Here is a 16,153-nt window from a genome sequence, read left to right as displayed (position 1 = left end):
GGGGCGCGGAGGCTGCCGTGAAACACGGCCAGTTTTGCGGCAGCCTTTACGACTCGCCGCATTTGCGGAGAATCGCGCCCTATGGGACTAGGTCCCTTACCGGTGGGACCTGGCGGCGTGGGCGGGCTCCAGGGTCCTGGGGAGAGTGCGGAGCGATCTGGCCCCAGAGGGTGCCCCCACGGTGGCCTGGCCCGCGATCCGGGCCCACCGATCCACGGGCGGGCCTGTGCCGTGGGGGCACTCTTTTCCTACGCGTCAGCCATCAGGGAGGCTGACACGGCCGACCGGTGGAGTCCCTTTGGCCCCACCTGGCGTGGCACCAAAGGCCTTCCACGCCAGTCGGCAGGGTGCAAACCACTTTGGCGCCGGCCTAGCCCCTGAAGGTACGGAGGATTCCGCACCTTTGGGGTAGGCCTACGCCGGAGTGGCTCATGCCACTCCGTCCCGCCGGGACCCCCCACCCCACCGGGTTCGGGAGAATATCGCCCTATATAACCATTTAAAGAGAAATGAACCATGGATTATGGGCGTGATTTAATTAAATGGGAACAAAGTCCCATAGCAAGCGCGTTTAGACACGTGTTTCTGTCACTCGGGTTCGATGGGAGGCCTCAGCAGGGAACGTACGGTGGAGGCCGCATATAGCCCCATTTGCTATCCTGAGGAGCTCCATTCGCTGGATCTCTCAGTGTTGTGAGAGATTGGGACACCATTTAGAAATGGAGTACCTATCTCTGGAGTCTGGACGCAGCCCCCGATACCCTCTCTCCCAAGGCACTACAGGAGGGTCCAAGGCCCCCTCCCCCCCATCCTCCCCCAACACAAGGCAGCCCCAGCCCAATCGCCGCCGTGCGAAAAGGCCAGCTTGGCACCTTGGCAGTTCCAACTCGGCACACTGGTTGTGCCCCTGCCAGCTGGCAGAGTCAACTGATTACTTTGGCAGTGTTAGTCTGGCACCCAGTTGGCACTGCCAGGGTGCCCAGGTGACAGGCGCAGTGCCAGGATATCACCCTGTTCCTGGGGACCTCAACCCCCTTGGAGACCCCTACGAGTGCCCCCACTTGTGGAGACCAGTACTGAACGGCGCTTGCCCGAGATCTCCGAGGCGAAAAGGATAGGTCCGAATGCCTCAGGTACCTCAGGAAACTGCATATTAAAGTGAAACTGTGCAGATTTGCCAAAAGGTGATCCCGCCAACAGTGGCCGGGATTTACATCGCAATGCCTCATGAGATCACGAGACATTGCGAGCCGGGTAGGTCCCAGGAGCGGGGTCTCCCGGCTTCTAACGGCCATGCTGTGCCGCGGCGCGCTGCTTTTCCGACGCAGCGTAGCAGTTCCATCACATTCAACAGGAAATATTCAACAGCAAGGTTCATTTAATTTTTATCATAATCAGAAATGCTGTTTATTAGGAATGCAGGGTGATTAATTGTCATATGTATTATTTGAGTAGGTTGCTTTATTGCGAGCGCATGCTGGGGAGCATTTACTGCTTGGAGTTGCAAAGCGTTCCATGATGTACAAAGATGTCCTGCTCTTAGGTAAAATGATTATTTTGCGTGGATTATTGTAATTTTTAATTCCTTTATTGAACCATAAAAGTCTGATCAAAATATTGTGGAAATATCTTAAAAATCTGTGATGTTTGTCTTTTCCCTCTCAAGGCAATGACTATATCATCCCACGCAATTGCCCAGAGTTGGAAATAAATCGTGTAGCAACTAGAATTCTCGATGAACTGGTTCAGACATTTCAGGAGCTGCAGATAGATGACAATGAATTTGCCTGCTTGAAAGCAGTTGTTTTCTTTGATCCAGGTGGGTAGCAGGCACGTGGAACAAAATGAACAGTATCAGCCTTCTGCTCTGTTACATGGAATAGCAATAACAAAGTTGTGAAGACTTTGCATATATCATAACAGACATTTGGAAATAATATTCAGCTTTTCATAAATTGAGTGTGACAGCAGGCCCACCCAGAAGATAACTCTGCCGCCTTGAAAATATTCTCTTTCTATCTATACTATTTAGTTCACAAAGTGTAAATGTGACGTGATGGCACATACTTGTGATCAGTGTTTCATGTTATGATGCACATAACATTTACACTGAAACATTAACAATTGTGCTACAAGTCAATGCAATGTTATAAAAGTATAATACATTGCCTGATTATTGGGTCCAAAGCAGTCACATCATATAACTCTCATCGCTGAAACCATTTGTTTAAATGTTGTTTGCACCCTCACCACAATGCCTTCACAACATTTCAAAAATGTGGTCCTTGGATATGGACAGATACTTCAGTTGAAGCTGTACCTATGTTTAAATATTTAATATAATTTTATTGTTTTGTATCCCATGATTTTCTGGCCCGTTTCTCAGGGGTAGAAATCCCGTTATGGCCGCTAACTCTTGCAAGAGGGCCATCACGGGATTTACGTCAGGGAGATCTCAGATTGAGATCTTCCCCACTCTCATCTCCATCACCCCCACCCCTCCCTCCCAGCCTGCCAGCCGCATAACTAGGTTCACACTTATTACCATGAATTTAAATAGATTTAAATATGTCTCAATGGCATAACTCCTTACCTTCCGCATTTGCCGTATTTTCCCCGTGCCAGCATGATGTCACGTCGGTGGGAATCTCTGCTGCTCTGCAGCAGTCAGAGAACAACCTGGCAAGGTTGGCACTGTCGAGGAGGATTGGCCAAGGGGGTGGGGTCCATATATGGAGGAGCCACAATGAGGAGGAGATCACAATGGGGGTGGGGAGGATTTGCCAGTGATGCCGGTTAAAGGGGAGGGGACGCAGAGATTGCCAGCGATGATGGATTGGGGCGGTTCCTGATATCCGTGGGGGCCTTTCTCTGAACTTTGAGTGCAGGGTGCCCTTTAAAAATGGCGTCCCGATCTCCGTGGAGCAGGGTCTTGCCAATATCTTTAGGCCCTGCCCCTCAAGAATGATAGTGCAAAACATGCCTCTCTGCTTTTTTTTTGACAAAGTGTCAGAAGAACTGGAAAATTCTGCCCGGATTTATTTATAAACTCCAGGATCCTGCAGGACTTATTAACTGCTTTCTCGCAACTTGCTCTGCTACCATCACTGATTTGTGCACTTACACCCCAAGGTTCCCCTGTTCCTGCACTCCTTTTAAAATTGTATCCTTTATTTTATATTGTCTCTCCTCCTTACCAGCGGTAGGTTCAAGGAAAGGATGACCTTGAAGGGACAGTGTCTCCCATGGGTCCAGGTGATCCACATTCCATTCCCCACCCCTCTTTATCCTCTTTATCCGCCACCAGCCTGAACTACAATAGCTGCCAGGCTTCCCACATAGTATAGGACTCGCCCACCACAGATAAAATATCAGCTGTAAAGGATGATGCCATTGGGGGATATAAAATGCAGCCTATTGTGCTAATTTAATTATTGAAACAAATAAAATACATTTGAATAAATGTCATATGCATTGAAGTCATAAATAAAGATTAACTCTCGTTTTTACTTGTGTGTTCGAGGCAAGGAAATAGAGTTGATTTATGCAATTCTAAAATTATGAATTAACATCTATCCACAGACGCCAAAGGACTCAGTAACCCTGCCAAAATCAAACGTATGCGATTCCAGGTACAAGTCAGTTTGGAGGACTATATTAATGACAGACAGTATGACTCTAGGGGTCGATTTGGAGAGCTACTGCTATTGCTACCCACTCTACAGAGCATCACCTGGCAAATGATAGAGCAAATCCAGTTTGTCAAACTCTTTGGAATGGCTAAAATTGACAACCTTCTTCAAGAGATGCTTCTGGGAGGTGAGGAAATATTTTAAACAAAATAATAATAATCTTTTTATTTTCACAAGTAGGCTTACATTAACACTGCAGTGAAGTTACTGTGAAAAGCCCCTAGTCACCATATTCCAGCACCTGTTCGGGTACACAGAGGGAGAATTTAGAATTCTCAGCCGGTACAGGGAATTGAACCCGCGCTACTGGACTTGTTCTGCATTACAAACCAGCTGTCTAGCCCACTGAGATAAACCACTCTGAGCTAAATTCACTGAGGTTGGCCCAGCAGTGTAGTCTGAAACTCATACCAAAGATAAAGACCTGGGGCGGGATTCTCCCCTACCTGGCGTGGCGGGGGGTCCCGGCGTAGCGGAGTGGCGCCATCCACTCCGGCGTCAGGCCTCCCCAAAGGTGCAGAATTCTCTGCACCTTTAGGGACCAAGCCCTCACATTGAGGGGCTAGGCCCACGCCGGAGCGGCTGGCACCACACCGACTGGCGCCAAAACCGTCAACAACGGCCTTTGACGCCCGGCGCCGGGGCTGGCCGATAGGCCTTCACCGGTTCGCGCATGCGCCGGTTCATCAGCTGCTGCTGATTTAGTCTTTTAAAAAGCAGTTAGACAGTTACTTGGGCAGGGTTGGTACAGAGGGCTATGGGCCAAATGCGGGCAAGTGGGACTAGCTTAGTGATAGAAACTAGGTGGCATGGACAAGCTGGGCCGAAGGGCCTGTTTCCATGTTGTAAACATCTATGACTCTATGTGGATGATGGAAATTTTACATTAAAATGGTAAATTCTTGAAAAACAATAATTTAAAAAATGGTTTTATAAGATCTAGATTGTGATGACATGCAATATGTATGTTTGCACATAATATTATGCACGACCTCCGATCACTAGGTGGCATTGTAAACTCATCACGTCACCGTGTGCTCTGGGAGTCAGGGGTTGATCATGCTGGGCGATACATGCATTTGTAATAGTTCCATAACATTTGTTTAGTGTTAGTTGTTTGTTAGTATGTTTCTCCTAGTTACCTTATCACACAGTTTGTTCTAGAATAAATTATTTTAAATTACATGTTCTGTAGTACTTCTTTCACTTCGGCCAGTCTACAGAACATGACAGGCATTGCTGGCTAGATCAGCATTTATTACCCATTCCTATTTGCCCTTGAGAAGGTATTAGTCAGCAGATGGCATGGTGGCACGGTTGTTAGCACTGCTACCTCACACTGCCAGGGGCCCGGGTTCAAATCTGACCTTGGGTGACTGTCTGTGTGAAGTTTGCACTTTCTCCCTGTGTCTGCGTGTGTTTCCTCCGGATGCTCCGGTTTCCTCCCACAGTCCAAAGATGTGTCGGTTAGGTGGATTGACCATGCTAAAATTGCCCTCAGTGTCCAAAAAGTTACTTAAAGTTGCAGGTTGAGTGGGCCTAGGTGGGGTGCTCTTTCAGACATTCAGTGTAGACTCAATGGGCCGAATGGCCTCCTTCTGCACTGTGCATTTAAGGGAGTTCTAAGATTTTCACCCAGTGACGTCGAAGTAATGGCGATATTTTTCCAAGTTGGGATGGTGTGTGACTTGGAGGAGAATTTGCGGCTGATGGCGTTCCCATGCATCTGCTGCCTTGTTTTTTGACGTGGTGACAGTCTTGGGTTTAGAAGATGCGGTCAAAGGACTCTTGATGAGTTGCTGCAGCGCATCTTATAGGTGGTACACACTGCTGCCACTGTATGTTAGTGATGGAGGGAGTGATGTTTAATATGGTGCATCAAGCGCTAATTAAGTAGGCTGCTGTGTTCTGGATGGTATCGAGCTTCTCCCACAGAATCCATATATTCTCTACAGTGCAGAAGGAAGCCATTCGGCCATCAAGTCTGCAGCAACCCTCCAACGGAGCACCCTACCTAGGACCACTCCCTGTCCCATTCTGTAACTTCATAACCCCACCTAACCTTGATGTGGAGATGCCGGCGTTGGACTGGGGTGAGCACAGTAAGAAGTCTTACAACACCAGGTTAAAGTCCAACAGGTTTGTTTCAAACACGAGCTTTCGGAGCACGGCTCCTTCTTCAGGTGAAGAAGGAGCCGTGCTCCGAAAGCTCGTGTTTGAAACAAACCTGTTGGACTTTAACCTGGTGTTGTAAGACTTCTTACTGTGCCCACCTAACCTGCACATCTTTAGTCACAAAGGAACAATTTAACATGGCCAATCGCTTAACCTGCACATCTTTGGACTTATGTTGTTAGATTGTTGTTGGAGTTGCACTCACCCAGACAAGTGGCGAGTATTCCATCACATTCCTGACTTGTGGCTTGTAGATGGTGAACAAGCTTTGGAGAGTTAATCAGCAAGTCCAGCAGCATCTACGGAGAGAGAAACAGTTCTGTGACCTTGAATCGAAACTGAGAACAGTTAGCAATGTTTTGAGTGCATGTAAAGGGGAGTGTAGGTTTAAGAACAAAAGAAAAATTCTGTGATGGGGTGGAGGGCAAGGGAGTTTAAATAAAGAAAGGTTTCATGGTGCAAGACTAAATAGACTAGCAATGGGACAAATAAAGGAACAAAGATGTGCTAATGGAGATGTGAATGGCAGGATCCTGAATAGCTGCCATCTGAAAGCAAAGGAAATGAGAGAGAAACAAATGAAAATAAATCAAATCAAGAAAGAAACACAAAACAACATGCGGGAAGAGGATATGATCTAAAATTGCTGAACTCAGTTTTCCATCCAAAAGGTTATAAAGGACAAATATTCTGTGTGAAAACAGGACTTGTTTCTACAAGGACTTTGCACTGGACACTCCCACCAATACAGGGTGACGGACAGGTACATTACAGAGTCAAGCAGGTCCACATTATGAAGACCAAATGCAGACTGCTTGATGGTTGTTCTGCGCAACAGCGCCATCCAGTCCACAAGCATGACCCCAAGCTTCTACCATCATGAACATTCACTGCCTTTACCATTGACCTACCATTTACACGATAGACTGCAACAACCCATGTCCATCAGCAGCACCTTGCAAACCAGCAACCTCTGCTGCATAGAAGGACATGGGCAGCAGAAACATGGAAATACCACCATCTGCAAGTTCCCCTCCAAGTCACTCACCATCCTGACTTGGAACTATATGGTTGCTTGTTCACTGCCTTTGGATCAGAACCCCGGAACCTCCTCCCTCACAATGCGGTGGATTTACCGAGACCAGGTGAATTGCAATGCTTCAAAAAGGTGGCTCACCACTGCCTTCTCAAGGGAATTTGGGATGGGCAAAAAATACTGACCTTGCCAACGATGTCCACAACCGTTGAATGAGTAAAGTAAATCGCTGCTTCACCTGGAAGGAGTGTTTGGGACCATAGATGGTGAGAAGGGATGCTTTATTTCCTCCATTCTTATTTCCTTTGCGTTACTGTTACCTCTTCAGGGTCCTGCAGTCCACACCTCCTCGAACCACATATTTTGTTTCTTAATTTTGTCCTATTATTACTCCGTTTGGCCTTGCAACATGGGAGCTTTTGTTATTTAACCTCCTGTACTTTCAAGGAGAGGTGTAATGGAGATAATAGTGAAGTTCAACTTCAGTATCTTTTGTCAGATACTCAAATTTCTTTTTTTGTGTTTCAGGTACTGCAAATGAGACGCCACATACACACCATTCACTACATCCTCATCTGGTCCAGGAGCATCTGGCAAGTAATGTGATTGTGACCAGTGCAATGCCTGCTCCAGTACAAAACGGACAGATCTGTAAGTATGTCAATTCAAAACTAAAAATTACTACTGGTCTCACTGTAGAATACTTTTCTTTTTCAGACAGTTCAATTACTTTTTTTTATATTTAAATATATTTTTTTTCTGATTTTGTTTTGTAATAAACCATTTTCCAACAGAAAGGGCTAATTTGCAACTTTTGCTTTTGCTAATATTACTCGAGAAGTAACCAATACATGATTTTTAAAATGTTATTCCTCTCTGAGAGTTTCAAAGCCAATGCTTAGAGTGGATGTGGCAAGCTCCCAATCCATTTTTTTTGCTTGCTCCAAAAACAAATTCAAGTTCAGTCCAATTTATGGTCCCCGGAAAAAGAGCATACTAGGCACCATCTAACCGAATTGCAATAGAGTCGTGTGTCAAGCCGTTTAGCCAGGCATTTCCCAGCGCTTACAGCACCAAGAAACACCATGCTATCGATCGGGACTTTGTTGAAATCCAGGGTAATCACAGTGGGGAAGGCCCCGCTGAGGCTGCACTTAGTCCCGTTTCCCCCGTTTCCTGCAAGGAGGAGCCCGCTCGCTGGAACTCCTCAGTGCAGGACGAGATCGCAATGCCATTTTTAAATGGCGTCCCGATCTCTCAATCCGCCGATGCAACCCCGGACCCCCCAAAACCTCAACTCACCGAGAAAGGGGTCCTCAGTTCCCCTCGCACCCCACCTTGCAGGGGCAGGGAACCCCCAGGCCAGAACACCGGCACAGGAAAAATGCCAGCCTGGCAACTTGACACCCAGTTGGCACTGCCAGGTTGCCATGCTGACAGTACCAAGGTGCCCAGGTGGCATCAGCAGTGCCAGAGTGCCACCCTGACCAGAGGGCAACTACTTGTGGGCCTCCAATTCCTTGGGAGACTCCCCCAATTGTCGTTCCATCTGGCCCCTATTTGTGGGGACCAGCACTGAACGGCACTCGCCTGAGGTCTCCGAGATGAAGGGGTTGAATGCCAGGGCCTTAGTAGATCAGCCGAGCTGCATTTTAGAGTGAGACTAGCTGTCTCGCGAGATCTCGTGATCTTACACTTAATCTTAGCCAAAAGGCTTAGAAGCAATAAGATGGACAGAATCTATCTAGCGTGATCAGACTGATAATTGTTTTCTTTTATGATGAGAAGCACCCTGGGCGAAATTCTCCGACCCCAACGACGGGTCGGAGAATAGCGGGAGGGCCTTCCCGACATTTTTACCGCCCTCCCGCTATTCTCCCCCCCCCCCCCCCCCCCCCCCCCCCCCCCCGCCCAACCCCCGACACGAATCGCTGCCGCCGTTTTTTTACGGCCGGCAGCGATTCACAGCTGTTCGATGGGCCGAAGTCCCAGCCCTTTACGTGTTTTTACGAACGGCAAACAGACCTGGTCTGGCCGTTCGTAAAAACGGCGGGAACAACTCGCTTTTTATAACCATGGCACCGATTGGCACGGCAGTACCACGGCCGTGCCAAGGGTGCCATGGGCCCGCGATCGGTGGGCACCGATCGCGGGCAGCGGGCCCGATGCCCGCGCACTATTTGTCCTTCCGCCGCCCCGCAGTATCCATTCGCGGGGCGGCTGAGGGGCATCCCGGCCCGCACATGCGTGGGTTTCGCGCAAATACGCGATGACGTCATCCGCGCATGCGCGGGTTGGAGTCTTCCAATCCACGCATGCGCGGCCGACGTCATATGACACGTCAGCCGGCGCTAACTCCGGCAAGCGGGCTTAACGAAATTCGTTAAGCCCGTGATGCCGGAGCTTACGGCGTCGGGCTGCTAGCCCCGACCGGGGACCAGAATCGGTTCCCGGTCGGGAAGGGGCGCGCTGGCGTCAAACCCGCCCGGGTTTGACGCCAGCCTTACGATTTCTCCCGTTTTGGGAGAATCGCGCCCCCTATGTCTGCTTAACATCATTAGCAGTAGCCCAGCAAAGCCTATGCTCGGTTAGCTCAGTTGATTAGAGTGCACAGTTTAATAGTATTAATGGCGTGGCATCAATCACCGTTCCAGCTAAGGTCATTCTTAGGGCCTGCCTCTTCTACTTTTCCCATTGTGATATCATGACAACATGATCAGCAACCTTTGGAAAATTACGATTTTACGAGAGAGGAACTGCAATTCTGGCAATTATGCTCTGCTCTAGGGCTATGCTGAGGAAATAAGATTCCTGGCATTGGCCTCATAAGGAGTGGATGGAGGTTTAATTTCAGGCCCTTCGAGCAGACTCGCACTGAAGTACAGTGGGAGTGTACCATTACGGAACAGTGGTATTAGCCCCTGTGTGTGAAACAGGGTTCATAATATTTCATTCTTTATGAATACTTTGACCTGAAAACTTTCATGTTTTCAATATATTTCTTTTATTACTTGTTTTATTTCATTTTTTTAAAATAATGATTTATTTTGTTTCTTTTATATGTATACCACAGCCACACCTGAAACTCCGTTACCTTCTCCACCTGGAGGGTCTGCATCTGAACCATACAAACTGGTAGCGGGTTCTGTATCGAAACCACCAACTTCTATTCTACAACAAACCATTCCAAAACAAGAGGCAATTTAACCTATGGAATGCATCTCAGAGCAAAAGTGATAAATAACTAACACAGTAGATTTTCCACACCTAGGCAACCATATTATGAGAACACTGTTTTAATAAGAACAATGTTCCATTTTAAAAGACAGCACAGATGAATCCAAAGATAAGCAAAAGGTTAATGTTAAGACACGTGTTTAACTGACTGTCATTGTAATATCATTCCCTGAATATTTAAGAGACTGCTGTTCAGTGTGGAGAGATTGGTTCAATTAATTTAATAATTTGTAATCCAGCATTTAGAATGACAGCCATTGCCTTCATCTTTCTGGTCGATTTTAATTCTGGTTGCTCAGTGGTTATTGCACAGACATGGGGATTATAATGGTGCAGGTCAAGATAGTAGAGGGATCATATCATAATCTTGATGCTTGCTGTCCAGATCTTAACTCTTCTGAGGAACTGGAGAGCATCGTAGCACAGAGAGACAGGATATCATTGCAGGAGTGCCTCAGGGTAGTACCCTCGGCCCAACCATCTACAGCTGCTTCATCAATCACCTTGCTTCCATGATAAGGTCAGATGTGGGGATGTCCATATTTGCACAATGTTCAGCACCATTTACAACTCCTCTCATGTTGAAGCAGTCCATGTCCAAATGTAGCAAAACATGGACAACATTCAAGCTTGAGATGATAACTGCCACAGAAATGCTAGGCAATGATCAGCTCTGACAAGACAGAATTCAACAGTCACCAATTGACATTCAATGGCATTACCATGCTAACTCCCCCACTATCAACATCTTGGGGTTACCATTCATCACAAGCTGAACTGAGCCAGTTACAAGAGCTGATTGGGAATTGTCTGATGAGTAACTCACCTCCTGACTTCCCAAGGTCTGTCCACCATGTACAAGGCACAAGTCAGCAATGTGATGGAATACTTTTTGATTGTCCAGATGTGTGCAGTTCCAACAACACTTAAGAAGCTCGAGGCCATCCAGGACAAAGTAGTCTACCACCTTAAAAGTTAACTTCCTCCACCACCAATGCACCGTTACAGCAGTGTGTACCATCTATAAGACAACTCACCAACGTCCCTTCAACAGCTCTTCCAAACTTGTGACCTCTACCCCTAGAAGGACAAGGGCAGCGGATGCATGGGAACACCACCATCTGCAAGTTCCCCTCCAAGTCACACATTATCCTGACTTGGGAATCTATCGCTGTTCTTTCACTGTCACTGGGTCAAAATCCTGGAACTCCTTTCCTAACAGCGTTATGGGTGTACCTACACCATATGGAGAGCAGCGGTTCAAGAAGGCGGCTCGCCACCACCTTCTCAAGTGCAATTAGGGATGGGCAATAAATGCTGGCCTATCGAGCGATGCCCACTTCCCATGAAAGAATTTTAAAATCATGCAAAATCATCATCCAGCAATGTCATCAACAAAAGAATATCAAGATTTATTAGCTCCAGAAGGGCCAAATCCAACAACAGAATCTGATGGGAGTCAGTGGAGTGGCCAGGTTAAGTTTTTAAATTAAACTTTTCTGAGAATTCCTTGTGGGCCCCCGAGCTATAGATTAAGACCTTATGCCTTCACCTTTGAGCCTTGCTTCTCGCCTTTAGCATCAGCATCTCTGATGAAAACTACCCCCCAATGATATCATGCCAGGGATGACCCGGGGGTCCTGGCATCCTCAGCTTCTGGGTCCTAGTTTCTGCTCTCAGCCACTTAGCCCGATGCCTCTCCTGTTGGTTTTAGCAAGTAGGCAATGCTGCAGCATTCGAAGAGCCCCCAGATGTCCCTACTTTTATGGTGAGTTCACCATGCTCCCACCTTCCATCCCATCCACTATCAATGTGCCCCAGTTTAAAATCGACTTTTGAGTTTTCCAACTGAACTTGTACTAATAAAGGTCTGCCCTCGTCGCATTTTAAAATGTTCAGTCTCTGACTTACAGTCACACTGCCAACTAGATGTGAACTAGATTTTGGCATAAACTCAGGGTGAATTTGCAATGTTTTGGCTCTGAGTACATGTTATGATTTTCAGCGGAGAATCAGCTCACCTATTCTGCTGAACCTTAAGCAAGTTTAATATTTATGAATTGGTAGTATTTGGATTTTTCTATAAACTCAGTTCCTTTGTCCTTCCCTTCATTTATTATTAGTGTACTTTTGTGTACCATATTTTTCGATTCTGTTTTTGTACCATTTCAGCAGTTGAAATTTGAGTAGATGTATATATGAGAAAAAGAAATTATACACATTATGCTATAAAACGTTTGATCCACTTAAACGATTTGAAGAGAAATATTTTAGTGCTGCAAATACAGTAGTGGTAACATTTGCTGATCTAATTCCACCCAACTTCTAAAAGTTAAATTACAGTTGATCTTCGATGCGCCATGCACTTCTGTACAGATACAACTGTGTGTACAATTCATATTACATGCCAAATGGGAACTTCACATCTCCCTTTTAACCAGCCATACAGACTCGAACTGCCAGACAAATGGAGCCTACAACAAGATAGGATGCCTTGCTTTCAAATGTCAGTTTCTCCCGCATAGCAGTTACAGTTTATCACTTCACTTATAGTAGAGGGATACAGAAATCACACAGGAACTAAAAAGAGCCAGGACTACTGGACTGCCAATTTATGCCTCTTACATTACAGTAGGGATTATTCTTCAAAAGAACTTTTAAACTAAGAAACGGTTTGGGCTGTCCTGAAGTTGTGAAAGGCACACATTTTTTTCTTTTTTATGTACTATTGGGGTGGATTTCTGTGGGGGCTCTCCTACCTCCTCTGTTGCTTCAGCAGAGAGTCAGAGGAAGCTCAGAAAAACGGTGCGAACAATGGGCCGGATTCTCCGATCCCCCAGCTGTGCATGTTTCTCGTCGGCGGGATTCTCTCTTCCCGCCGCTTGTCAATGGGATATCCCATTGAAACCACTCATGCCGCCGGGAAATCCATGAACCAGCGGGAAAAGAGAATCCCAACGGCCGGAGAATTCGGGCCAGTAATTATGGCAGGTTTACTCCCTGGAGCAGGCGATCTTAAATCCAATTCAGAGCACAGGGAAGTTTGTGTCGCTGCAGCTACAATATTTGCTCCAGTGCAAACTACTAACATGTGGGTTTCACATGTTATCGTCATCTCACCAATTGCATTATACATTTACAAATGATAATAAATGCAAGTCTTTTAACAATAATATAACTTTTGAAAAACATGGTAAGAACTATTCTGTTATAGCCCGTCTTCCACTCGGCTTGCCATTCGGATTCATACCAGCTTGAAGAATAGTAACTGAATTTATGTACCCTTCCATCCTTCCTGTTGCCCTGCATTACTCTATGTGATAGAGTATCACTGCTGTGCCTGTCTACCTGCTCCACAATGACTTCAGAGCACTCCAAGACCCATTCATTTTTGGGTTCACTACCTCAGAAATATTTTATTTAAAAGAGAGGTCGCTGATAAAATGATGTCAGGTTTTCTTTTAAAATAAGCATCTTTCTTTCAGTGTAAAGTGAAACAGTTCTCTTCTAAAATATCAGTAATGAGCTCATGAAAATATTGGCAAAATATAACTTTTGTATAATTATTTGCTTTAGCAGTTAACATAATTAAAATATGAGCAAATATTGTCATTCTACTTGCTGAAAGTTGGACAACAAAGATTACCTGTTGGCATAACATTCAGCTAGATTGTGCTTTGAATTCCTTAGAGACAATATTTGTGTTCTAAAAGTAGATTTATTACATGCCATTTTATTTACACCAAGGTGATTCTTTTTTGCTTTCTTTGCATAAAAAAGTCTCTAATGCACAAAAAATACCTTCATTAATGTAAAATACTTCTGGGGTAATGTTTAGTCTATTTAATAAACAGGGTTTTAATGGCACTTTGGCAAAGTCCTTCCTGTATTGTAAGGAGTATTTTTAAGAGACACATCTTAACATGAAATAATGCTGTTTAAAGTATACTTGATTGAGCATATAATGATTCTTGCATTACTTTATGACCTGTGTTTCAAACAATTCCTAAGCCGAATATGTATGATGTAATTGGTTTTATCCATCATGTACTCGACAAGAAACCTCACGACAATATTGATGCTTCATTGTGCAGAAGTCTGAAATATCATTAAACAACCCTATAACAGCTGAACAGCCTAAAGGATAATGGCCTGGTTTCGTACTTGGTGCAGCACAGGCACATAGTACCAACTCTGTAAATATTGATTGGTTGCAGGAGTGACTGAGCGTCTTGAAGCTAATGGCGATTTTGAACACTTGAGTCAATTGTCTAACCAAACTCTGAAAATCTATAGTCAATATTTAGATTGTCGTACCTCTGACTTTTTATTCTAAAACCATAGCAGAGAAAAAGACTGATAGAGGCTTAGACCACAAAGGTGCCTTATACTCTGACTCCTCTATGACCGGCCCCAATATAGCTCCAAAAATGATGTGTGCTGTTAGTCACAGAGTGATTGACTTTGCATAATGATGTGTCATTCAGCAACATCTTGAGAATTCTTCGAACTTCCTGCGCTTTGGTTCATTAAGCAGAATTATTCTCTCACTGAAGACTGTTGTCTTATAATGCCAATTGGTCGACACTTGACAGTTCAAGTCAATCAGGCTGAAAATTCATTTGATCTGAATTACCCATCATCAACTATAGCTTTCTGCAAAATGACTGATGAATTTGTGTTATCTCAGATGCCGGTGAATTTCTCAAGTCTGAAAATAGCCTTTCTGGTTGGCAGCAGCTCCTCTGTACAATAACAAAAATTTGGGTTTGTATGTTTATTTAAAAAATACAGTATTCCTTATCTTCTGATATGTCGTAGTGTTTTAAATTTGGTGAAGTACTTCTTTTAAACATGCTTGTCTAAGGGCAATGATATGCATGTTTCGCAAACCACAGTTCAGTTGTCAGTGTTGATATCCCACCAAGTATAATGGCAAAGCAGTTTGATCTTTATCTGCTTGTAGGAAAAGTGCCTATAATAAAGCATTAATAGATTTGTATCTAGATTTTGCACTTCACATATTGAACTATTTTCATGCTTACAGTATCTGGGTGTGGTTCTAGTGCTCACAACTGCCAGAAGCTCGAAAATTATTAAGTTAAAAAGAAAAATGTTCTTCATCTACCTGTGGCATTTATTTGTACATAGAACAAATAATAACAATAACTCTAATTAATTTATTGTAATACGGATGTAATTTTTCATGAAAGTATGACATTATTTTTATAAATCATATCACTGATTAATGACAATTAAGAGAATAACATAGTTCTTTACCACAACTGTACATTTAACATTTTATACTTTTCGTCCTTGCAGTTTTGACTGTGTGTATGGTATTTCTTTATTGATATTTCATTACAAATGAAAAGCGTTTCCTTAAATCTCTGATGTATACTGCCTCAGTCCTGAATACTGTAACTATTAATGTATTGTTGCCATTCTTTTAACCCATGTAAAAACAGAAATAATAAATAAGATCTTTTCTATGTTTTTCACTGTTTCAGATTATTTGCCTTAATAATCTTTGTTAGTGTCACAAGTAAGCTTACATTAACACTGCAATGAAGTTACTGTGAAACAAAAAAAATGGATTAATTTCTCTGGCTGCGGGCCCTTCGGAGTAATTGCATTACTTTTAGTGTGCAGTTTTGGGAATTTGTTTCCAGTTAATGTAAGAGAATCAACAGCTGTAATTATCCATTCATACACAATGCTGTAATATTTCTTTAATGGGAAACATTAGAGTTATAATGGCCCGTAACTTCCAACTAGCGGAAGAAAGCCATGGACTGCCGTTTCTAAAATGCAAACTTACCTGTCCTCAGAAAATAGCAGCGAACCTTCCTCTTCCAGCAGCAGCCTTGGGCCTCCAGCACGACTGTCATCGCAGGCTGTCACTTTTCACTGTCACTGTCCTTCTGATATTTTTTTGATTTGTGTTTATGGAATCATAGAATCACTGCAGTGCAGAAGAAAGCCATTTGGCCTATCAAGTCTGCACCAACAC

The 16,153-nt window shown here is 44.6% G+C and overlaps 1 protein-coding gene across 3 annotated transcripts in view; it reads left to right on the top strand.

The window, feature by feature from the left end:
• Positions 1-15,636, top strand: part of hnf4a (hepatocyte nuclear factor 4, alpha) — an 83,016-nt gene extending 67,380 nt beyond the window's left edge. For all 3 annotated transcript variants that reach the window (XM_038803212.1, XM_038803213.1, XM_038803214.1), the window contains 5 exons: positions 1,456-1,543; positions 1,667-1,819; positions 3,583-3,819; positions 7,432-7,554; positions 9,977-15,636. In XM_038803212.1, coding sequence (XP_038659140.1) covers positions 1,456-1,543; positions 1,667-1,819; positions 3,583-3,819; positions 7,432-7,554; positions 9,977-10,110 — 735 coding nt within the window. In that variant the 3' untranslated portion in view covers positions 10,111-15,636. The remainder of the gene's footprint in view (positions 1-1,455; positions 1,544-1,666; positions 1,820-3,582; positions 3,820-7,431; positions 7,555-9,976) is intronic.
• The last annotated feature ends 517 nt before the right edge of the window (positions 15,637-16,153 follow it).

Source organism: Scyliorhinus canicula, chromosome 7 (assembly GCF_902713615.1).
Source record: "Scyliorhinus canicula chromosome 7, sScyCan1.1, whole genome shotgun sequence".
Classification (NCBI taxonomy): domain Eukaryota; kingdom Metazoa; phylum Chordata; class Chondrichthyes; order Carcharhiniformes; family Scyliorhinidae; genus Scyliorhinus; species Scyliorhinus canicula.
This window is presented reverse-complemented; position numbering and strand designations above follow the sequence as displayed.